Consider the following 26,749-nt stretch of genomic DNA (forward strand, 5'->3'; position numbering starts at 1 on the left):
AGCTACGTAATTATTCCCTCTGATGACAAAACTAGTCTTAAACTTCCTGACTTTGGCTTCTTTTTCACCCTGCAGTGTGCATGAAAAACTCGTTGTGGGGCTGCACAGAGAATCAACAATGGAAATGAAATAATAAGAAAAAAAGTCTGTGAAGTGAATGTGCAACTGATTGAATAAGATATTTATACCCTAATGATACAATTTAAGTTGACACACGGTCTTCTCTTCATCAGTTCCTTACCTGCCAACTGCACATTGCTCACATTTTGTCCACTGTAAGATTCCTGACTCTCCCCATGTATGAAGAGACTGAAGCGCCTCTCCTATGAGGAATGGCTGAGTGAGATGAACTGTTTAGTCTTGAGAATTCTCAGGACAATGTTATCAATGTGTATAAATATCTAAAGCAGGCGCAAAAAGAAGGAGCCAGGCTCTGGAAAGAGTCTGTTGCCAAGTGACAGGACAAGTGGCAATGGACACAAACTGAAACACAGAAGGGTCCTTCTGAACATCAGATAATCTATTTCACTGTGAGGGAGACCCAGAACTGGCACAGGTTGCCCAAGGAGGTTATTGGGTCTCCCTCTTTGGAGTTATGCAGAAACCAGCTCGACATGGTCCTGGGGCCTTGCTTAAGCAGGAGGGTTGGACAAGACGACCTCCAGAGGTCCTTTTCAACCTCAACAGTCCTGTGATTTTCTGAATGAAAACCTACATTTTAGGGTAATTTGGGAATATTTTTGTACTTGGTCTGTCAACCACAGAGTTTCTTTGCATGCTGCTATTTTGACTCCCTGTTTAAGTTGGTAGCTTTACCTTGGTAAATTTTTTAATTTTAAATTTTTTAATTGGTACATTTTTCACTGTTATCTATGTTACAATTAACAGCTCATGCCCTGCAACATTCCAAAGGGACCACCATTCTCACATATGATAGTATGTGAAAAAAAGTATTTTAAGCTATCATTTAATGTAGCTATTAAGGAAATAAAAAGCTTGCGTCATTAATGTCTTTGATAGTGTTTTCCATTTTTAGATGAATACTTGCTGCCAAACTAAAAAGAATAGGATGTTCTTTTTATACAAAAATTCCCTTTATCAAAACCACTTTGAATATATTTCACATTACATGGGTAAAGAAACCATTCAGCCTTTACATGTGTAGGCATGTTCCTGAAATTAGTCATGACAAAATAAGAAGTGGCAGACTAATAAATTAAGCACAACGGTATATACAATGTTATGATACCTCATTATACTTTGATATGTAAGATTTGAGATCATAGAGGAAAAAATAGGTCTTAGAACAGATATGTGTAGATAGACATTTTATTGCAAAAAATAGCAAATGTCTTAAGAACACAAACCAGAAAGTTATTAAAAGCTTCATAGCAAAATATTTAGCCAACTCTCTTACAATATATAGGCTTGAGTTTCTAACAGTTAACACTATGCCTCAACTCACTGAGAAAGTAATGCTCCTGATACACAAACATTGCACAGTTGAAATATGGAGCGGAATATTTAAAAAAAAAAAAGAGAGGGCATTTTTGTCTTTGATCTTTTATAACCAAAGTAATTGAGGAACAACGACATTTTAAAAAGCTTGATTCTTTTTGGGAAAAGCCATTAAAAATAATTCCTGAGTATTTAGGTTAAGTGAACATATCAAATTCAACCAAGTAAGACCAACATCCTGTTAGGTGAGCCTAGCAGCTTGAAGTGACATTCTCTAGTGTGGTGTCGTGGCAGGGTCATGGCCTAAATACCTTAATGAAATACATGAAAACCTTCTGATATTGCACATTCAAATTCTCCTTCTCTTTAGCAATAGCCTACAACTGTCAACTGTGAAGCTTGCTTTGCTGAGAAAAACACTGTTTTAAATGTCACTTCCTTTTGGAAAATCTTGTAATGCAAATTGCCACAGCAAAGCCTTCAGTGAACCATTACACCAACATTTATGTGAAATATATAAATCAAAATTTAGGCAAGGGGCTTTCTTACTATATTACTACATGAATTGTATGCTTTGTGTCAGTATTTTGAACATGGAGATCTAGTTACTTAGCTTCTTGCTACTGTAATGAAAGGCAATACATTAATTTTCCATTATTGTCTTCAGATGCATGCCTCATCTTATTATACATCATGTTTCTAAAATCCAGTTAGTCTTCATCATGTTCCTATGATTTTAATTGAATCTTTCTATTCTGATTTTAAAACTGCTGCCAATCAAAGTGATGTAGAGAACTGAATTTTCAGATTTCTTACTTTATATATGCTTTTCCAGAATAACATGATTAAGTTACAATGGATGTAGAAAGATTATTGTATGAAGCATAGTTAATAATTCACAACACCGGTATTCAGCTTGATCAAGTACAATGAATTCACAAAAAATTGTTTTAATTATACCCACTCTTTTCTATCCACCCACCCCAATATGTAAACAACTTTCTCACAATGACAATGGCAAGACTGCAGTTCAAGATGTACTGCATATGAAAGACAACACCTAGGAATAAAGGCCTGGATTTGACAATTCCAGTATGTGCTCCTGGTCACTTCCCATTCTAGACCGCAAGCTCTGTTTTCAGACTCTTGAAGCCTTTAAATAAAGACAACTTGCAAGTAAATTGAACTTTTTTTCCTAATGCAGTCTCCTGGAGTCAAAGTGATAAAAAGTAACATGCTTATATAGAACAAAAGAAATAATGACTTGGGGATAATTGGAATCAGTGGTAACAAAAGTGTCTGAGCAATGATAATGTACAGTATTGCAGCTGTGTGTTACTACAACAAGAAACCCGGCATTACAAAGGTGAAGATTTCTGTTTGAGCAAGCCAATTTTAATGGGCTATTAAGCATTTGGTTAAAAACAGGCTGGTACAGTCTCACTGAAAAGGAAACACTTGTCAAAATGCTTTTTTAAAAAATACTGTATGACATCTTCTAAATTGCAATTTAAATATTAAAATCTTGTTTCAGAAGTTCCTCGCTTCAGGTTGTTACTCAAAAACTCATCATGTTCAAAACTCAAATTATTATGAGATCTTGATATCATAAGAAGCTTTTCCTTATTAGTAAAGTCTTTCTTGACTGCTGCTTGTGGCACAAGTAACCTATCCATTGGATCCTCTTTGTTTTCTAGTTTCATATATCCTTTACTGTTGCTCCGATCCAGTCTGGGCCAGCTGGGGTGTTTCCTTTGTTCAGCTTGGACAGTGAGCATAGACGGACCCCTGTCCAAGTCCAAGGACTTAGAATGTGAAGATAGAAGATGCAAAGATGTGTTGGAACCGAACTGTTTCCTGGCAGCACCTGGAGATAAAAGCTTTCCTGTGCTTGGTCCAAGAGTCATAGAAGATTTGAACTGATCAGATGGAGTGTCCACAAATGAATTGTGTCGTGGCAGCATGGCAACGGCTGGTCTGTAGGATTCATTGGTATCAGTCAGTGGAATTGCCAGAGAATCCATTGACAAATTTCTAGACTGATTCCTAGTGATCTCTGAGTCCTCAGTTATGTTGTCTATACTGGGCTCATCGATAACACAGTTATTCAGTTTAATTACTGGCAGCGTGAAAGCACTAATAGAAGATGATACAATGGATTTTGTTTCACACTTTATAGAATTAGTGTTTTTGTCATCTGAAGCCTTGCTAGAGTGAGGGTAAAGTCCAAAGATTGAACTGGATTGTTCAGTCAGCAGAGGTGGCAGGAGGCTACTAGTGGTTCTATCTTCATTTAGGGTAATCTCATCTTCTTCAGCAGAACTATCCATTCTAAGATTACTCTTGAAGCCAGAGAAAGGTGCAACTGTGTTCGCAGCCAGATGTGATGCACATGAGCTCCCACTGTGCCTGAGTTCTCCTTCCCCCAACAAGCCAGTGAAGGCACCACTCAGCTGCTTTTGTTCCCTGATCCTCAGGGTGTGGATGTCTATGACAGTGGAGTATATGTCTCTCATGTGTATTATTTTTGTTTCCTTGTCACGGTTTTCATGCAGAATGGCATTTGCACAAATAAAAATAAAGATTCCAATGCCCATAGTAAAAGGCCCCAGCATTTTCATCTTATCTGAATGCACGTGCTGTTCAAAGAAGCGAAGTAAAATGCTTCCTTGGCTTCTCAGGATCTGGGTTTCATTTACAGACAGATTATCTTCAGACCCTAAAAGCTGTTCCTTTTGGGGCCAGTATCCAAGGATGGCCATTGCAATTCCAAAGAATGCAATAAGCACTCCCAAAACAAGAAAAAACCCCGACGGAGAATAGAGACGGATTTTGCCCCTGACAATCACCACATCTGTCCTGGGCCGGCGTCTAACTGGTTTTTTCTCCTCAGAAGCTGGTGCTGTGGCAAGATTTACATGTTGCTGAGATCTGGCAGAGTCTTGCCTTTTTAAGGCAGCCAGTCCTGTTATGACTCCTCCGGTTGCTATCATACTTCTATATTGTGCCCTGGAGGAAAAAAGAAAAAAAGCAGAAATAGTGAGGCAAACAAAGGTTGTCTCTGCAAATATAAATAGCATTTTTTTAATATGCAAATATTCTTTGATAATTAAAATATTCCTGACTTTTAAAAAGCTACCACTATAGCTTAATCTGGTTGTGACATAGTAGAAGCTTTGAGATTCATATGGCATCTTAAAAAAAATTCCAGAAGCCTTTTTTCACTGTAAATACAGGTAACAAAGCTTCCATCAGTGATACAGACAGTAACATAAATCTAGTGCTCTTAGTGGTGATACATCAGGACTGAAGATGAAAATATTCATAAGTCTTAATAGATAATTTATCTCTAGACTGGTCTGCAGCAAAGTCAATAATATATTATGACCTTGTTGATAATTTTTGCCCTTTAGCTAGTTCTTTTTAAAACTTCTGATGCACAGTGACTGTGAATACAGTTCATTCTACATATTCCCTTTATGAGATCTTTCCTGATAGATTTTGGCATATAATCATACATATTTATTCCAGCATTTAAATAAGCTTTTATTAAGTCTATTCAGATTGCCTGAATCTCAACTACAGAATCATTTTTGCCTTTACTAATAAAGCTGATTCTCTCATATCTAGATCTTTTTACTCCCCTTGTTTGTTCCTCTTAGACTAAAAATCAAAAAGCTCAGTTTAGTTTATCAGACAAGAAATCTTCAAATTAATTCAAATTTTCTTATTTTTATGAGGAAATTATATTTCATTCAAGACTTACTTTCATATCTGGTTGTCTATCACATAAGAAAGATTAACAAGCAAGGATTTAAAAGAGAAAGTCCTGTTTGGTAATTTTTTATGAGCAAGAGTAACAAATAAAACAACACAGTTCAAGACAATTGTATTTTATTTTACAAGGCATCTTAGACTTAAAAATACTTTCTGCGCTTAATATTAAAAGTAATGAGAGATAATGTTGTAGAGTGAAAGTAATATACTATAAGCCAGGTATGAAAAAATTATGTCCTCTTTGGTAGTGTTATTTTGCTCAAAGATAAAGAAAGGCTGACAGACTGTTGCAGAGGAAAAGGCTATGTCAAAGCCAGGGATGGTTTAAGAAGCAAAACTAAAGTGAGACTGGGTGAATAACATGAGACACTGAAAAGTGGAGGTAAAGCAAACTGACTACTTGCATTTTACAGCCAGTGGTTTTCATCACATCTCTTAGACTTTTTCTTTTGTTTTAAATGTTAGCAGTGCACCCATTAAAAATAAAATTTGGTCTCTCATGGTATGAGAAACAGACATTCCTTACTTGGATGCTCTCACAGATTTCCAACGCTGCAAGCAGGTGTCACATAAGCACATCTACAAGCAGCAATCACTCACCAAATACGAAATTGATAATGAAATTAATAGGGAATTTGAGATAGGTGGCCAACTGGAAGAACTTACCCAGAAAAACAAATATCTAGTGTTATCATCTGCTAAACAGCAATTCAGATGTCATACAGAAAGAATAACAACCTGAACTCACTCCTACCACCATCATTATTAAAGGACAGAGCACTTCCTCTTTCTCTGTAAGAAAGGTCTTTATAAAGGAAAGATTTTAAAAAATGCCTAGGATGCTACGTTTACAGCATTTTCTGAATTTCCGAAAGAGAAATTCATAGTGTTATTCCAAAAATCTCAGAAATTTCACTTGTAGTGTCAAGTTTCATGTTCATAATTTCTCTGGAAATTCACAGTCTCTGCAATTAATTTCCCTTTTTAATGCTACCTGGGCAAATTCCATAGTTCAATGAAAATTAATACCTTGAATGTTTCATGAAAAGCCTTTTTTTTTTTAAGATAACAATTTTTAAATCCCCCAGAGAAAGTTATTTGACACTGATAATCTTTAAAACTTTCTTATTTCCTTACATGTTTATGGGTTTCTCCCAGAACAAAAGATCATTATTCTGTAAAAAATGTTTTGAATGCCAGGGCAGAAATAAATAGACCTTAGCCATTATAAAAGCTGTTGTGTTTTGTCACAACTCAATTAAATGTAATTACCTTTGTCTGTGAAACGAATTAAGATAATTATGGCATATCTTTACTGAAATGAATAATCATTTAGCTATAATCTGCTTTGTTCCATTAATCTTTTCCAGTTCCCAGACCTTTGTATGGGACAAGGTGTTTCCATATTCATGTGGTATTTCACAGGCACGCATGAATCCACTCTGTTCATTCTCAGGGCCACCAAGGAACTGCATTGGTAGAGCAGTTTAGTGCTAAATTCACACTGTGCCTCTTGGCAGGATTTGTTATTTTGTGTACTATACTGTGCTTATCACAGCTACCTGAATTGCAGCAAAGGGTGAACAGAATAAGCTCACATCTTCTTGCTAAATATTTTAAACATACCTCTAGCAAGAACTCCACTCTAACTCTGAAAAGTAGAGCCAACAAAAACACACATAAAGTTACATCTTAGGGTGTCTTCCTGTGAAAGATTCTCATTGGCAAATTTTGCAAAAACTGGAAAACCACATCTCAATTACATTATTACTTGATCTCCGATAACTTGAAGGACAGAAATTGAGATCTCTGAAAGTGAGAGAGAAAGCAAGATCTCTCAAGGCACATGTCTGTCTTCCAAACCATTCTATGATTCTGTGATTTCAGGAGAACATGCTGTTCCTCCATTAATTTTACCTACATCAAAAATTAGGCACAGGGGAGGAAAAAGTCCGGCTGCAACAACATAGAAACATATATTATACATAGAAAGAGTCTCTTTCCTATTTCTTGAGTTCACATCAATATTATTAAATTTTCTTTCATGGCAAAAATCACAGCCAGGTTTGCAAATTATAATTTGCAATAAGCCAAAGTGTTGGTTAGACTTACAAGCTACTTACTAATATACTAGCAGCTGAATTTTGATCTCTTCTGCATCTAATAAAATCAAAGATGTTAACAGAAGTATTGGTGTGAGATGATTTCACTTCATGCTGATGGCTTTACAGAAACCAATTACAATGAAGTGCCTATTAAGATGGAAATCATTTTTTGGAAAGTATTGTATTTATAATAAAAAGACATTGTAGATACAGTAGATTTATTCTCCAAACCTGTTTAGTTTTGTCACATAATAGCCATAGTAAGTGCTGCTCATGAAATGCTGCTTCTCTTATTTAACTTAGCACAGGGACTACTTTTAGTTCTACCCTGAAGTCTGAATTCAAACTTCTAGTCAAGCAAAGACTTAGAGATAAATAAAGATTATGCTAAGAGCTCAGACAGTATCTCTTTGGTGACACTGTGAATGATACATGCTGGCTCTGCAAGGAAACAAATAATAGTAAAATGGAATGCATTTCCCAAAAAGAAAGAGACAGGTCTGTAACTCATTTTATAAAATATAACTGTCTCACAGATACAAAAGCACCACAGCTGCCAAGGTCCTTTTGAAGAATAAACGTTGAATGATTCTCTAACCTTGTCACTGTTCCATTTGTTTCATCTTCAGCAAGAACATCAGGTCCAAAGGCCTGGACAGCTTAGGGCTTTAGTCTTGAAAGAAGCAGTGGCCCACATTTACCTCTACATTTAGCTTCACTTTGCTTTGTGCTGTTGTTACAGAGAGGCTCTGACACCTACCCTGCCAGCCACTCAAAGATCATCCAAGGAAAGGCCAACTTGGCAGAGATCCTGTGAAGCAGCTCCTGCTTGCTCTCACTCTCTTGGCATTGTTTGCACGGAGAATAACTCTTGACACTTCAGCTGTAACCTCTTTAATGACCACTAGCAAGATGTACCTCACCTCTCATCCAGGAGACAGGCTAAGCTCAGTCCATCTGGAGATGCCTTAAAAAAAAATCCAGTAGCAGATGGATTGTTATGTGTCCCCTTAGCATGAAGAAAGGACGGACCTCTCAGCAGATACTGCTGGTAGTGAGCCACACAGCAAGGACAGAGAAATGGAGGCAAAGGGAAAGACCTGAATAACTGTGGTGGGGAATGCCAGGTGCCCATCAAAACTGCTCTGTCACTGCCCTCCTGAGCTGGATAGGGACTAAAAAATAAAAGACCTGTGGGTAGAGATCAGGACAGGAAGAGATCACTCATCCATGGCCATCATGGGGAAAACTGACTCAACTTGGGGAAATTAGTTTAAATTATTACCAATGAAATCTGTGTAGGATAATCAAAATTAAAACAGGATCTTAAAATGCACCTCCCCCCCCCTTCTGCTCAGACTCAGCTTCATTCCTGAATCCTTTACCTCCTCCCCACAGCAGTGCAGGAGGATGGGGAATGGAGGATGCAGTCACTTCAACCCACATTGTCTTTGCTGCTGCTTCCTCCTCAGGGGAGGACTCCTCACACTCTTCCCCTGCTCCAGCATGGGGACCCTCCCACAGGGTACTGTCCTGAAGGTACAGACTGCTCCAGCAGTGACCACTGTGGGGTCACAAGTCTTGTCAGTAAAGCTGCTCCAGTGTGGGCTCCTCTTTCCATGAGCTCCACAGGTCCTGCCAGGAGCCTTCACCATTACAGTCTTCCCAGAGAGTCACAGCCTCCTTCATGCAGCCACCTCCTCCAGCATGGAGTCCTCCAGGGGCAGCAGGTGGATATTTGCTCTCCCGTGGACGTCCATGGGCTGCAGGGGCGACAACCTGCCTCACCATAGTCTCCCTCAGGATGCAGAGGAATCTCTCCTCCAGTGCCTGGAGCACCTCCTCCCCCTCCTTCCTCAGTGATCTTGGGATCACTGAGGACTATTTTTATCCCTTCTTAAATCCGTTTTCTCAGAGGCACTATGACTACTGCTGATGGGCTTGGCCTTGGCCAGCGGCGGGCCCATCATGGAGACATAGGAGAAGCATCCAGAATCTTCTCACAGAAACCACCCCTGTAACCCTCCACTACTAAAACCTTGCCACATAAACCCAATATAGTAACATTTGTAAAAGTATGTGTAGGTAACGAGCCATAAGAGGGGATGCAGCCCATCTAAGAAAGAATAGCAGAGCCAGAGGAATAAATTCATGCAGGAAATTTGCAGACATGATGCAAAAATGGGTAACAGAATGACATCTGCTTTTTCCTTACATTACACTGGGTATCCAGGCCAAGGCTGACAGAGAGGCTGGAAGGGTTTCTCTTTTATCACCTCTCCATATGTGGAAAGGTTACTCGGATGCTCAAAGACAGGATATTATAAAAGAAACTTAAGAAAGAGGGTAAAACCACCTTTTACAAATCAGTCTTTTGTGAGTAACCACTAGACTTTGCTAAGCAAAGTATGAGGTATTTTCCTAACCAAGTCAGAAGGTCAAACAACTCAAATCAACAAAGAAATGGTAGATTCACCCTGTGAGAAAAAGATAAGGTCTAAGTAAATTATCACAGATAAACTGTAGTCCTTCCCTTTTACCAGTACATCAAGCTACTACTGATGACCAGACAGAAATATGATGCATTTATGCCATTACCATCACTCATATCTGACTTGACTTGACAGATATAAGACTGACATACAGACATATCTGCCAGCCTAGAGAAAGGAAGGGAGGCAGGAAGCAGTTGACCTGGGGCCTTGCTAAAGCAGCTGCAGACCACAGAGCAACTTGAACAGTCTCAACACATCCACAGAGGGGTATGGCAGATAAGAGGAGCGACTCAGAGTCCTTCTGAAGCTAGAAACTGTCTACAGAAGTAATACCCAGTTATCCTTTGGAAGCTAAGCAAATGACAAAATGGATGTGATAGGATTTCAAGGGATTTGAGCACAGCTGATTCACTGATTGATAAACCCAGATAGAAGAGATGTGTCAACTCCAAGAACCTATTACAGACTGCATATTTCTGTTTTAACAGCAACTGAGGCAAAAGCTGCTATTTGGATAATGGCTCTAATGCTAGGCAGCCTAGCCTAACTCTATGTAAAACTTTCTGAAAAGTTCAGCTCTTGTGTTTCAGTAAAGAATTAAATGTTACTGCAGTAAGAAGCAGTGTGTGACAGAACCTGATTTATATCAGTGTAACTTTTTCTATTTCACTATTTCAACTTCTTAGGAAATTTATTTCCCATCAGTACTTGACTCACTATCATTCAAGTGACTCAATTTCAAATTTTAACAAGAGGACAAATTTTAATACTGGGGAAGGTTTCCTTTCCCTTTGATAACCCTAGAGTCCTAGAAATGAAGGAGGTGTGCAACAGGCTGTTTACTCAGAAAATGTTTCTCATACTCAAGAATGCAAATGATAAAATAAAATAAGAGAACTGATGACTTAACAAATCAATGTTAAACTGTATTTAACACATCTATACTTTCTCCTGATGTACAGTATATACATAACATGTTATCTGTGCATAGAGGTTGTCATCTGGTGCAATCTGTTCTATTCCAAAGGCAAAAATACGCAACTTTATAGGCCCAAAGGGATTAGCCATTCTGATAGACAGAATACAGCAACAGCCAAACAGAGGGTAGTTCCACAAGAAATAGAAAACATCTCAATGTACATTTCTACTTAGCAGTTTAACAAGCAGCCAGCTCCAAGTGCCTAGCACACCAATGGGACTACTTTATGATGCCTCTCCCCCAAACTCATCCTATAAACTTATATTTTAATACTATTAAGCAAAGCTCTCAACTGGACAAGGAATAGACATTAGTTACAAGGATACAACTGATCAATACCCAAACTTTAAAAGTAATTCAGTTTGTGCCAGTAGTAACGCAAACCCCTTTCCTTTAGAACTCTTTTCCTCTGCTCCACTGGGAGAGAGTTCCTCCCTGTACCCAGTCTGCTCCTCTCCTGTATGTCTGTTGTCTCATGTCTCATGTTCTAACACTATCTGGCACAGTGAAGAGCTTCACTCTGGCTTCCTGATCTGAAGGTACCAGGGGACTATTGCTCAGTCCTCCTGAAGCTACCTCTTCTCCAGAGCTGACCCAGCCCTCACTCAGCTCACCCTTTTCCCAGGCAAGAGCTTCAGATCCTGGCCTCCCTGGGTGCTGCACGCTGAGCTTGCTTCAGTCTGCAAACGCCCTTCCTTCATATTTTATTAATGTGAAAGTTCTTTTTTGAAATCACCTGCGCTTTTATTTAGTTCTAAACTAACTTGAAATAATCAACTAATAACTAGAAAATTTGAACTAAAACTTGCAAACTTAGAAATAATGATAAATATAATTGTAAGGGAAGTGAGGATGCCTGCTACCCAGATTCAGGGAATGCTGTGACTGCGTACTTTAAATCACAGAGAAAAAAAATCTTTTTTGAATGTATTCATCACGTACAGTATCTACCATATACATTAATTATTTCAACTATTATGCCAAGGTCAAATTTAAGGTGAACACCCAGCAATACTGCATAAAGATGAATGCCTGAGCTGCTTTATCCTCTTTGCTATTATTTCTCTTTCAGCCTGATCCTTTCAGTGGGTCATATACTGTAATTCTGTGCAAAATCAGCAACGTTCAATATTGGCAGCATTACACAGAGCTCGTTAGCTACTCACAAAAGCACAGAGCAGACATCAAAGAGAGAAAGAAGGAACCTGAGTTTCTTTTTTTTTTTTTTCAAGACACTGCTCTATGACTTGGCCTAGATTTGGTCTGCCAACTTTTGCCTGGCCCAGTTGAACTCACTTTTAAATTTGTTCCGTCCTCAACATCTACTGGCACACTGCAGTAAATCAGATGTGAGCCTACAGAAGCTCGTGGATTTTACCAATGTAAAACTCATGCAAAATGAGGTTAGTGCCAGGTCTTGTATGTCTGGAACAGCTTCCCTATCATTATACAGTGAACCAAACATATTCTCAGGTCACAAAACACCTGATGTCCTCAGTTCCCAGCTGTCCTGCCCTCTCTCGCTGTACCATCTTAGTTAAAGCCCTAGATGATGCTCTAAAGAAACACAAGATCTCAGACACTGGAGGTATTTATTTGTGGAATGCCTACATAACCTCTGTATTTAATGTATTCATTTATTAGTAAATTTAGAGATGTAACTTGTTTTCAGAAGTGTGTACCAATACCTTCTTTACTTATGCACAGAAATGTTCACTTATGCTCAGATATGTCAAGTCTTTTTACAAAATATATTACAGAACTACAACAAAAAGAGGGAGCTAAAAAAAGAAAGGAGAAACAAAAAATGGGAAGTAGCTTTAGAAGATTTGAATAAAAGTTGTTTAAAAGGTCATTGATTAATAAAGTTTTTTTTAATTTTCTTCCTAGAAATAAAAAACACCAAACAATATGCACATCGGAAAATAATAGCTGGATATATGAAGCTTTACTGCTGGTTTTATTTGCTTGCGTTCTCCAGTTTGTTTGAGCTTTTCTACTAAAAAACAGCTAGAGGTTTTTTTTAGTCTCAACTGAGCAAGGTGATAACTGTCCTTCATAACTGAAGTGACAAAATCTGTTTCTAAGTTATTTTAGCACTTTAGTTTGTGTAAACCCAATTTCTAGTGAAAATCAGTACTACAAATGGAAGCAGATATTGACTGTTTAGCCGAAAATTCATAATTATTTTAGATACATTTGTCCATTTGCATTATTAGTGTTCATATTCTGTAAACAGAAAAGATCCTGGGTTATATATAGCTACAGGTGAAACAACTAGACTATTTTAAACCTCCTGTGCCATGCAATCTGTCTGCTTTCAGTATAAACAGAAAGTGAAGTATTTTATTGAAAATAATCACTTTATGAGCACAATCTAATTTAAAATGTGTAAAAGAAACATGTAGATCTTTATGCATTTATTCTAGTTTAGTTTTTTCAGTTTTTATTTTTTAGACTTTACCAAAATTAAAAAGGAACTTCTTTTAAAAGTAAGAAACTGAGTATTTTGATATAATACTATAGCCCAGCAACCTAGAACTGAAATCCAGAATGCAGAGAACTAATGTGAATTCTGAAGCAGGTTCACACAATGCAGATCAGAGTACTGACCACTTATCAACCACAAGTCATGAAACAAATTTTATAAAGGTCTCTAGATGCTTCTGAAAGACTGAATGTGTAAAAGCAGAGTAAAAGACATGTTATCTGTCATTTCCCGCAAAGGAAAGGCATGACTAAACACTCCAGGGCCCAGTGTGCCAGATAAACTCAGTTTCCTAATGAAAAACAAACATGAAACAAGAACAAAAATGTAAGGAAATATCTTAATTTTCAAGCACTAGTATTGCTGGTTCTGTACACCTGAAATTTTGAATAAAACAGTGACAGACACTTGGTGCTGAGATATAAGCACAAGCAATACTGGAGTGATCTGGCTACCATTTACACTCGCATCATTTAGCTGAACTAGCAACATGTTACTTGATTTGATCAGAGGCAAAATCTCCAGCTTGGACATACACTTAATATAGGCAGTGACCAGTTCTCATGAGACCAAATAAATGTCCATATCTGCACTACATGCTCAGTTAACCAAGTTAATTAGCAGGTTCTAACAACTGTAATTTCCTGCTGTATAAAAGTCCAATTACTGTAAAATCAAATAGCACCAGGAACAAAATTAAGTAGGTAATTCAAAGAAGGCTTAAGTAATACACATCTTAGGTATGAAATCAAATCTACTTGCTCCACAACTAAGAAGTCTGAGCAGCACTTTCCCCCTGACCTAGAAAATACTTCTTGTTCTATAAAACATGCAAACTCAAAGCAGCAGGATAGCATGCTCTACTGTCAAGAGACCTAGGATCAATTTTTTCAAACACAAATAACGCAAGAGTCTAACTCTGAATAGTACTTAAGTATCTACATTGTGTAGTTGTATTTGAAAATCTCAGTGCATGACAGATGTATAAAAATAACATTAAGTATCCAGTTTAGCAGAACTTAAGGATCTAGGACCAAAAAGTAAATGTTAAAGCCACAAACTTAACCCTGCTACCTGTTCATCAAGCCTGGCAGCATAGTTTTAATTTAGTGGTCAATGCACTTGTCTAGGAATTGAGGTGCCTTGTGTGCCAGGCCTCTCTACCAGCAGGAGACTTTTGCCTGTGTCATTAGTAAAGTCCATACAAGGGGTCTTTCGAAGAAGAACTAGAATCTGCATTTCCCAAGCTCCCCAGCCACAAGGTGAGAGTGTTTGTATGGCCAAGAGGAACAGCTGGGGCCCTCTGCTATCATTATGCTCATCTGATCTGTGATTACATTCCAAAATCTCCTTTGATGACTATGATCTAAGGAATACTGAAAACATGGGTCAGCATTAGGATGTCTTTTAAACTAAAGGCCTAAATTAAGTTAACCTACCCAGCCAAGAAGCAAGACAAATCACACTCTCCTAAGGTCTCTGTTGTTATAACTAGTAAGGTCACAGTACCTAAGCTGTCACATTTGAAGACAGTTCCAGCATCTTAATAATAATTTTTTGTGATTCAGGGGTACAGGTGGACTGTCAGTTACAATATCATTATATTCATCCACAAGGGGAGAAAAAACAGTGTATGATGTTTAGGTTATTCTATGTGAGCAAACTAATTAGGTCATCGTTATATCACAGCTATTAGGACAGTTCTTGGGTCTCAAGAATCCCACAAAAATAAGCAAACTGGTTAGTGTGATGCTATTTCTAATACGTCAACAAAGTTTCAAATGCTTAATACAAAAAAGGGATAGTCAAGCAGTATTTCTTAGAGAATGGAAAGCATAGTTCAAAAATAGTTTTGGTAACCCACACAGTCGCACTTTTTTGCCTACTAAGGGATGACACAGAAATAAATTATTATTAAATTAACAGTAAACCTCAGCTATGTCTTCAGCAGACTAGAATAATCTATCCAGACATCCACATGGGGGCATCAGTAGAACCTGTAAGCATCCACACTGCTACTCAGCTTTTTACAAAGTACCCAGAAGAGCCGCAGTTTCAAGACATAAATTAATATTTCACATGTATAAAACAATAGAAATGTTAATATTAAGGCTTAATATCATTACTGTTATGTAAGTTATCCCTCACAAAGAATTTCTTATGTACTTTTAATTAATTCCTTTATCACTTGCATTACAATAACCACTCTCTTTGTGCTGTAACACCAAATCTAAGGATACTACCAACAGGAAGAATTGACTGGCAGCCAAGTAACCTATGAGTAGTAAGATGCTAAGAGAAAGACATGCTGAAATACTGTGGGCCACATTTATGGAATTGTATCTTAAGCTACATGACTTGCATAGTAAATCCCTTTTTTACCATGAACCATTTGTGAACAGCATTGGGGGTTAAAGCCAAACAATTCCTTTGCAGTACATGAAGTTAAATAGAGCAGAATAACTGCTACCTCCTTGCTTCTACTTGCTTACAGAATGTCCAGATGTTGGTCACACAGGGGACTTCACATACAGCACAAAACTTGTGACCCTTAAAAGGTCTGCCTCCCTCAACTCAGACACTTACATTCCAGTGTTGCCTTACATTTCAAATATAAACAGCTCTTCCATAGGACCAAGTTCTCTGAAATATGGCAGAGTTGCTCTTACTTCACTTTGCATCTAGAAATCAGCATATGCCTGACCTGCTATTTTGCAGAAAACCATCTCCACTCAGTTTTTGCAATTAGACTGGGTTCCTAAGAAACCTTGTGGAACAGTTGACTAACACACCGCAGGAAAATTAGAATATTCCTAGCACATGAGAAATGATAAATAGTGCCCCAGTTAAAGACCTATTAATGAATGCATTGCTGATAGCATGCTAGCTTATCTAGTGGGTTGTGAATTTTCAACCTCCATTTGTAAAGTCTATACATCTGTGTTTTAACATATTTGAACTACCCTGCAACTGCCCATGTATTTTAAAACATGACTTCAGTTGACTCGTGTGATCATGACAGATGTCAACACTGACTATTTTAATTGTAGGGGATGTAAATTGTTATTAACCTGTATTATAGGTTGCAATTCATTCACAAATGACTTGTAGTAATTTTTTTTGCTCCTCGAGGTCCTCACTTTCATTATTGCTATATCACCTTATGATATTAAGATTTTACTTACTTTGCTTTAGCTTGGATATAGTCATTGTTAATTAAAGAGATAAATATCAGTTTATTTTAATGAATATCCTCCTGACTTACACAAAGCCAGCGTAATGTTCAAAATCAAGCACTTCCAAATTAGGCACAATTAAACTAAAATGAATGCATAACCACGATTATTTGGCACCTTGTTAAAAGTCTTGATCTGTGATGCAAATATAGATAGCATAAACAACTAAGAAATTATTTCGATAAGAAGTTCAACGTTAAGAAGACAAAAATATATAGTCACTGTTTTTCCAGTTCATGTAAAATTTACATTTATGGCTTTAGAGTCTTCTCAGCTAATCACAGAGCATTTGTAGGTATCAGTCAGTTTGGGATGTCTAAACTTTTAGCCCAGTTTCTGACACATTGCTGAGGAGAAAAGAAAGTAAGGGTCAGTAAAACTCATCAGGCTACCAAGTGACAACAGATACAATATGGGTTGGGTTTTTTTTTCTTTTAAGAAATTGCTGCTAAACTATCAGTTCTGTGTAAGAAAAGTAGGACAAAGAAATGGGGAGAGGGAGATTAAATTGAAAATGTTGACCAGCAGGAAGCTGTCAGTAGTTCACTTTAGTTTTCAGTTCAGAGTGTAGGGGAAAGAGTGAAATACAATGTCACCAGTTAATTACCTTTTCAGTAGAAGGCTAGCAATGTGTTACCAAATTACTTCCAATAGATTTATTTAGACAGTTAAACCAACAAGCAAAAACAAAACTAAAATTATCCACATATATTTGAAGGCATTCACTAAAATTCCTCTTTTCTCACAGTTCTGTTTAAAGGTCTCAATTCAATGCTTGTTCCCCCTAGAGGAAATATGGCAGCAATGTCAATGTAAGTATGGAGTTAAGAGGCAGCCTTAAAATACAACAGAAACCATGGAACAGTTGGGACTATCCAGATTAGTGAAGTTAATGCCAACCAGAGCATGCCTGAACTGTAACCAGTTTCCGGTTGTGTGTGATACGTGTCAATTCTGAAGGCAGGTACTAAACCCTTTCCCTTTCTTGCGAAAGCCTCAAGGGTTTTGATTCTGCAGAAAAGGTGCTTCCAAGAAAACCATGGGTAAAGTAAATGGGTTAGACAGCTGGATTAGTGGGTGTATATATATATTTATACATGAGCTGAAGTTCATTATGGGACTAAAATGTGAATAAAGTAATTATTACTAGTTCACAGCAGTGAAAGAAGCGCAGTAACACCATATTAAGCCAGATATCTGAGAAAGTAAAAGCATAACTGTTATATTTTTCTAAAACTGTGCCCTACAATTAGCAAAGCAAATATCAAAAGGGAAGAGTTCTGTACAACATGAACTGAGCTTGACATTTGAAATAGTGGCTGATAGAGCTGCACAGACTGAGGACCACCCAAAGTGAATAAAGAGGTAGAGGAGCACGCAGAAAGATGAACCAGATCACGTAACTATGTGCAAACAGCTTGATATGTCAGAGACAGAATGTAATTTAACCAATGCAAATACAAAAAAAATTAAGATAATAAATGCAAACAGACTATAAAGCAAGGAAGAATCAAACTGAAAAAGATACCTAGGCAAGCAATGAAAAAACATGACAGATGAGAAAGAAATCAAAAGGGAAGGTAAAAAAAGCATCTGGTTTATGAGATAGGAAATATGTAAGGTCCGTGGGAGTTAAGTAGTCAGATACACTTGCAGCTTCTGGCAGATTTGGCAGCTGATCACATCCTCCAGGTTCAGCTGGAGGACAAGATTTTACAGAACAAGATTCTCCTTTTTCTTTCACATCACACTGTTCTTCTTCCACTATAGAAAGGATCAACCATCACCTGCCCAGAGGTCAAAATGATACACAGGCGCTTTGTTTAGGCTTCTCATTTAGGCTTCCCACTTACTATTCAGTCTTTGTCATCCTAGAGCATCTCTAAGACACCATCCAGAAACAAGAAGGCTTGCTGCAGTCCTCACAGAAGTCACGGGCTGCTCTACGCTCATTCAGTATAGCCAACTAGCACAGCCACCACTGAACAGAGAAGTACACACTACTGAGTGTTCATAAGCCACTCAGCCTTATACACATATGCCAGCTGACTCCAAAGGAAATGTGCCTGCATTGCCCTGGTACACATGCATGAGGCTTCTCAGGCTGCCTCGACATTCCAGGGTGTGGTTGTAAGCGAGGCACATCCTAACCAAGAGCGTTCTGGATTCCAGACAACTCTGATGCTTCTGCCTTTCAAATAGCTGTGAGTTTGAGAAAAGGTTCAACACAAGCCTTTGGCAATTTTTCACAACTGAGTTGCTGAGTGGGTGAAAGAACAGAGGGCACTCACAACATCTCTGCTGTAGTCCTCGAAAGCTAAATTCAGAAGAGAGAGATCTAAAAATAAAATGCCTAGTACATAATTTGAACTATAATTTCTGTACTGTCAAAAACCAGGATACATCATGTTAGTATTTTTGTTGTTGTGCTTAGTGGCAAATTTCTATATGTTGCAATGTTTTATTCAGGATCTTTGAAGGATCCTGTTGCAAATTGCAACCATGAACACCCCCGCACTTCAGACTGGCTGGAAGCTGCGCTTAGATTTTACAAGAAATTTGTGTGTGCACATTATATGGAGCCAGGGAAGAAGTTTAGAAGACAAACCTGATATGTTAAACCAAGATGCACCTTGTTTTGGGACTAGCGGGACATATTCCTAAATAATCCCTAAATTAGCCTGGAAGGAATTGTTTCTCCAGCTCACAGGTTTTACCGAAGAAGACTCCCTTGAATTCAGAACCTTTCTTGGTGAAATATTCTCACTTATTCTGAAATAATTGCAGAAATGTGATTAAAGAGTGTTCATGTTATCATCATAGAAGGGTTTGGGTTGGCAGGGACCTTTAAGATCTTCTAGTTACAACCTCCCTGCCATGGACAAGGACACATTTCAGTAGATCAGGTTGCTCAAAGCCCCACCCAACCTAGCCTTGAACACTTCCAGGGAGGGGCATCTGCAACTTCTACAACTTCTCTGACCAACCTGAAGGTGCCTCACCACCCTCAGTGAATAATTTCTTCCAATCTAAACCTACCCTCTTTCATTTTAAAGCCATTTCACCTTGTCCTAGCACTACATGACCGAGTAAAAAGTGCCTCTCCAGTTCTCTTGTAGGCCCTGTTTAGGCACTGGAATGTGCTATAAAGTCTGCCTGGAACTTTCTCTTCTCCTGGATGAACAACTCCAGCTCTCTCAGCCTGTCTTCATAGGATAGGTGCTCCAGCCCTCTGATCATCTCTGTGGCTCCTCTGGACTTGCTCCAACTGGTCATTAATCATTAACAGATGTTAATGACATCATCATCATCCCCTGGTGCCATAAATATCCAGTGTGATCCTGCTCACAGAGGATCAGCATCTGTAAGAAGATTCTAATTTTCTTTCCATCTGAGGTATGATATAGATCATGCAATTCCATGGTGTCACCTAAACTGCTTTCATAACTGCTAGGACATTCAAGTCACTTTAAAAGCTTCAAGTCGTGGAAGCTCTGAGAGGTGGCCAAAAGATGAGATACTGATGTGCCATTTATTTCTAGCTTGGAAACTTGCAATCCATGCATGATACTGCAACTCATGCATGATGCAGCATCCTACTCCTTCCCTGTTCCATTCTGTTGTTGTTACACTCACGAATAAGCATAGTGACAAATAGTTCTAATTGCATTACACCACCATGTAGTACTAGTTCTGAAAAAGCATTACAGAAGAACATTGATGAAGTGCAGTACAGCCCACAGAATATTTCTATGAAACATTCAATTTTCCAGCACTTCCTGATTATCTTCTGATTTGAGCTGTGTGACCCAGCTGAGCATTAACATTGATTTTTTAATTTAATTACAGACACTCTGGCTTGGAGAGCTGAGACATGCTGAAATTCAATTGAACTGGGCTTGCCCTGGCCTCCTCCTAATACACACTGTGCTGATTAATCCAATCCTGTTCTGATTTTCTGAAGTGCAGGCTACATTTATCTGTTCCCATTCCTTCACAATGAGCACTGCACACCATTTGCATCCCTGATTCACCACTGATTAACCATATGCCCCACATCAGCTTTGATTATTTCACTGAAACTGTTATCACAGAAACCTATTGCTTTAAAAAGAACAGGGGCAGTAAGAACAAGACAAAGGAAGGGCGGACAGGAACTCAACATGTGTTTTGGGGACAGATTTACAGGTTTAGATTTGTATAGGCTGCAATAGGCATATATTATTCACAACATCTTTATTCATCTACATCTTTATTCTTATCCTTTTCTTTCGAACACGTTCAGTTCAGCTGATCATTCAGTTCATCACAGTTCAGCTGTTAAGAACCTTCATTTCATGGATAATATAAGTAGATTACATCTACCAAGTGCCAATTCCCAAGGACCAATGTTAGTCATGGGAAAATGGCAAATACTTGTTTACTCTACGGACTCATGGAAGGGGTAAGAAGGAGATGGTGTTCTGAGCTAAAACGTACTGGCTCATGTTTCTTACCTGCAAAATCGTAACCAGATCCCAGCATACCAGAACCTACTTAGTCAATATCACAATACAGTAATGTTCCAGGAATATAGCTATAAAAATTACATCATCAGGTTATCACCACTAGAATTTAAAACACTTTTAAAGGTTGAATACTCATTTCCTTTTTATGGAGCAATTAATGCATAAAAAATCTCAGGGCAAAATTTTGAAAAGTGATTCAGAACCGTCTTTGAGAAGCTCCCTGCATATCTTCATTCGTAATGGAAATTGAGTTCCCAAATTACTTAGAAGTTTTTGACACTTTTACCCTTCGGGTGTGAACCTGCAATTACAAAAAGGTTCATCTTTAAGCATTTGAGCATTAGAATTTCCCAGATTCCATTTCTTAACTGGGCCATGGCTCTTTATCTCATGATAAAGACCCTACATGACCCTACAACACCCTCTTCAAATTCCTATTTACTAATCACCAAGTAATTAAGTTATAACTGTTTCCCTAGGCAGATGTTCCTTCCTTGTTTTCTGCTTTATTCTCCATGTACGTCAACCTCATAAAGAATTGGGTTTTAAGATTTTCAGACAAGCTTTTAACTGATGAATTCACATCTTTGTTGTCTGTGGATCTATAGGGCTTTACTGCCTAACAGTCTTTTTTGATGGGAAAAGAAGGAAAATCATTTCAAATAAGAATATGAAGGTCATATTGTTCACTTCCCTAATGTGTCTATAGGGATCATCCTGTCATTATTTTGGGACAAAATTTTTGCATTTTCCACTCTTTATTTTAGCAGTCCAGTCTGCTTGGGGTTTTGGCTTGTACCTGAAAAGCAGATTTAAAATATGTTAAATGCCCAAATTCAGTAGTTCCTCCTTTAAATCACGGTAGGCTTTATATAGCAACCAAATATAGGATGTGTGTTATGTGTAAAAAACCTAAGCCTATCAATTCAGAAATTGCTTTTTTAGCAATTGCTTTGTTAGCAAAGTTACTATCAAAGCTTTACTAGTCTTTAGCTGAAAGGATCTTTCTTTCAAAAGCTCTCTCTGTCAGCTGCATATTCAATTTGTGGACTTAGAATCAAATGATCATCAAATGATTACACAAGTGCTACATTACTGAATATACCACACATTCAAAACTGATTTGCTTACATAAACAGAAAATAAACATATTAACAAAATAAGTAAATTATATAAAACCTTTTTCCCTAAATAGTCCGCCTGGCTGAAACATTGAAGCTGGCCCTAGACACAGTCTTATTCAAAGGAGTCACTTCACATTTTAAATTTTATATTCAACTGCTCAGTAAACATTGTGTTCTTTCTCTACACAAAATTAAAACGAAACCCATGCTTTGTACCGTGTCCTAGAGCGCTTTAACATACAGAATAAATTCTACAAATGCAGAATCATAGAATATCCTGAGTTGGAAGGGACCACAAGGATCATTGAGTCCAACTCTTGGCTCTGCACAGGACCACCTCAAGAATCACACCATGCACCTGAGCGTGTTGTCCAAACACTTCTTGAGCTCAGACAGGCTTGGTGCTGTGACCACATCCCTGGGGAGACTGTTCCAGTGCTTGACCAGCCTCTGGATGAAGCACTTTTTCCTGATGTCCAATCTAAACCTCCCCAACTCCACTTCCTGCTGTTTCCTCTAGTCCTGTCACTGGTCACAAGAGTAAAGAGAGTACTTGCCCCTCTGCTTCCCCTTATGAGGATATTGGAGACTGTAATGAGGTCTCCTCTCAGACTCCTCCAGGCTGAACAAACCAAGTGTCCTCAGCCGCTCCTCATACAGCTTCCCAAATTAAGTGAAAATGTTTGATTATTTTTTAAATATTCTCTCTTCAAATCTGTTCTTAAAGCCAATCTAAAATCTAGGGATAAATCCAGTTCTTATGAAATTCTCCTACTACTACTCTAAATTCTGTTTCTTGTAGTCTTCTACTCCCAGCTGCCATCAGTCAGCACAAATGGAGTCCTGAAGCACAAGTCTTATGCAAAGCAGCTGAGGGACCTGGGGATTTAAGCCTGGAGAAAAGCAGGCTCAGTGCTCTCTACAACTACCTGAAAGGAGGCTGTAGCAAGGTAGGTCTCTTCTCCCAGGTAGCAAGTGACAGGATGAGAGGAAAAGGCCTCAAGTTGCACCAGGGGAGGTTTAGATTGGATATTATGAAAAATTTCATCACCAAGCAAGTTGTCGAGCATTAGAACAGACTATCCAGGGAGGTGGTTGAGTCACCAACCCTGGAGGTATGCAAAAGGCGTTAAGATGTGGCACTTAAGGACATGGTTTACTGGTGGTCTTGGCAGTGTTAGGTTACTAGCTGGACTCTTGGCTGGATGACCTTAGAGGTCATTTCCAATCTAAACAATTCTGTGACTGCATGACTGAAGAGTAGCTGAAGATGTACATGTAAGACTGTAAGGTCTATGGGGCAAACACACTGACCATGATTCTTTGTTGTTTTCCAAGCTATGCAGGAGTTCACCTCTTGCACAGCAGATTGTGTACATCATTACCACTCATCTACTTTGCATTCTCTGAATTCAATAGCAAAAACCTAAATCAAAAAAATTTAATTAGCAGGTGATCTTTAAGTATTTTCTGTTAGTAGGTACATTTCAGAAATTAAAGCAAATGCTCAGTCAATTGACAATAATTAATGAAACCCCTTGAAAATATACAAAGCAAAACTTTGGCTTCAGTTCTAGTCATTGGACAAAAGTGGTCTTATTCAAACCATCCTGATGGATAGTCACAAAATTGTGGGATCAGATTGCACACTATACTCCTCAGAGGAACATTGTTAAAACAAAAGATAAACTCGCAGCCAGTGAGATTTAGATGGACTCTGTGTACTAAGCATAAACACAGATGTCTTCCTGAGTCACTGCCTGAATCCAGGCACCCCAGATTAAGAAAAATAAAATTCTCCTATCATCATAGACAAAATACAGACAAAGAACCTACTGTGTACTCTTGTAAGCCAAAGACCATATACGTAAGAGAATATCTGTTGTATGACAGTGAATTTAATTAGTTTGCTTCCATAGTGAATTCAATTATATTGTTTATCTGTGAACACTTATGCAAAGATATATATCTTCCCATTTGCATCTTGACATGACTAATGGAAGTACAGTGTTTTGTCTGCAGCTAATTCGTTTTCACTTAATACAGCAATGACTGGTTAATTTTATTTTCTGGTGTGGAGGACATCCTGTAACACAGTCAATGTTGCTTCAGAAGCCCTGAACTTAATTATCTCCAAATAGGAGGTGGAGAAATGGATACAATTTTTTCTCTCTCATTTTCTCTTTACCTCTGAAATTACCTGCTGTGTATCAGAAGATTTTTCAAAGATTTATGGCTAAGCAAATGCTACTCTTATTGGTGCTCAATGCTCAACAGAAACTTTGCATTAGTAAGGCAAGTAAAATTTGTTTGGGAAATATCTCTTAGGATTATGCTTAGCATAATTTATTTAAACTAAATTAGAAAAAAAAAAGTCACCTACATTTATAGTCCTGGTCCTACTTTTTAAACTGCATATAAAATTATGATTGGCTTCTATGGAAGTTTTAAATGTGCAAGGAATACAAAATGATATTAAAGGATATTAAGCTGCTTCTCTCGTATTATAAATACCAAATAACTACACTGTAATCAGAAGACACTGGTGATAAGAGTTCTTGAATTTTGAGAACACAAACTTACAGATCTGTCCTCTCAGTGTAGAGTAAAGGTAGATATTTTAGTTCAGTTTTTAATTGTTGTAAACAGAATTCAGAGACTTCTCACATCATTGCTGAAGTGTTTTTCCATTCCACATTTGTGGAATGGAATCTTGAATTCGGATACATTACTGAAAAATAATAAATCAGGTATGGTGGCTGAGTCACAAAAATCGAGATGATTCTCACACTCCTGCATGAAATTCTAATTATTGATATGAGTCGCAAAATTTACATTGAATTCTACAAAGATAGACCTTGACTTGTGATTTAGATTATTGTGTGGATATTCTGAAGCATTCCTTTCACACACACTATCATAATTTGGAAGCTACACAAATATGGTCAACACCACACAGAAAATGAAAGAAATTAACAAGTAAGGAGCTAATTTTTCTAACAGTCCTAGATTTTCAGAAATAAAATATAATTATTTCTAGAGGATATCCAGTAACATATGTGCCAACTCAGCATTCTGAATTTTCAGTTGCCCCTATGCTGGGCAATCCTAGGCCCAGTACCCCTGCAGGGAACGTAAAAATGGAATGATATGGAGAGTTGTTTGGATGGGAACATAAATAGCTTTTAGCTTTCTTAGCAAAATCTTAACCAAGCAAAAACTAGTTCTTGGTAAAACAACATTTTTTTTCCTTTGTGTCATTACCAATTTAAAAAGTTTTTAAAGTTATTTTTAGAGTGAATTTTGACCAAACACATCCTTTTGAGAGGGGGGAAAAAAAAGGTTTCACTTTCCAAACACTCAAAAAATATTTTCATTGTTTCAACTTTTGTTTTTAATTTTAATTACTTTAGCCAAGCCCACCTGCTGAAAGTAGTATGGATGCCCATACAGGGCTTGTGGTTTTTTTAATATATACTTCATTTTCTGCAAACAGATTTATTTAGCAAAACTGCTGTTCTGATATAGATTAAGTATATCCTCAATTTAAGCTCCATCTGATTTCAAATTTCTGACAATGATTAAATAAAAAAGATGATGAAAAGAAACTTTACAGCAACTCTTCTTTCATATTATTATCAACACTGAGTTGGAATGAAATGTTTCACATGTAAAAGTGATTTCTTTAACCAAAATATTTCATGTACAGAATGAGTCATATTATAAATCACACAACTTCTGTCAAAAGAAACATTTTGCACAGAACTGACTGGTTAAAAAAATTATCTGTTTTTATAAAATTCTGATCTCCACAAATCATGCTGCTCGTAAGAAACTTATACAATACGCACACCATTTTTAGATTCATACATCACCAGTTGTCACAGACTGCAGCCAGGCTTGCCCCCTGAGGTTTTCCAGATTCTTGTCTTTGCTACAGAACATCCTACAAGCTTGCCAAGAGCTAAAAAGCTGCTGCCCAAATAGAGTAGATTTATTAGAAAAGCTGAAGATGTTTATTGTGAAGACCAGTTATTTTCCCTCAATGTATCCCATTGTTCTCTTACTGAAATCTACCCTTGGTTGCCAAAATTTTTATGTATTCCTGCTTGCTGGGTTTTATGAAGAATGGACTTTTAAACAGTAGCTGCAAAGCTACTTTAAATCAGGAAGCTCCACCAAATGGATATTCTCTACGGGTGATTGAGTTTCTGAATTTTATTTTCACTGTAGTTTTTGGTCAGACAACATACTATTTTTCCTGGATATAGACTCAGTCAGGAAAACTTCCTTGCAGGAGATTAATCACATTTGTAGTATCCTGTTGCATCTTCCTCTTTGCCAGGCAAAAGACCACATGTATCCTTCCGATTGCTGCCTGGGGACTTCTAAGCAGCATTCATCATACTTTCACTAAAGTGACCCCTCTGTCTCCTTTTTAGGGCTCCCAGTCTGGTATCATACATGGGAAGATAAGCAGAGAAACAGAACAGATGGTGGCAACAGATGCCATCTCGACACAGGTGAAAGGCCATGCTAAATTCACAGTCCCACTATTCCCATCTTTCCCTCATCCCCT

The 26,749-nt window shown here is 37.8% G+C and overlaps 1 protein-coding gene across 2 annotated transcripts in view; it reads right to left on the bottom strand.

The window, feature by feature from the left end:
- Window positions 1-944: 944 nt before the first annotated feature.
- Window positions 945-26,749, bottom strand: part of TMEM200A (transmembrane protein 200A) — a 49,883-nt gene continuing 24,078 nt past the window's right edge. For both annotated transcript variants that reach the window (XM_050316469.1, XM_050316470.1), the window contains exon 2: window positions 945-4,467. In XM_050316469.1, the coding sequence (XP_050172426.1) occupies window positions 2,976-4,451 (1,476 nt within the window). In that variant the 5' untranslated portion in view covers window positions 4,452-4,467 and the 3' untranslated portion in view covers window positions 945-2,975. The remainder of the gene's footprint in view (window positions 4,468-26,749) is intronic.

This window comes from Myiozetetes cayanensis, unplaced genomic scaffold (assembly GCF_022539395.1).
Source record: "Myiozetetes cayanensis isolate MyiCay16 unplaced genomic scaffold, myiCay2020 scf2-11, whole genome shotgun sequence".
NCBI classification, from domain to species: Eukaryota; Metazoa; Chordata; class Aves; order Passeriformes; family Tyrannidae; genus Myiozetetes; species Myiozetetes cayanensis.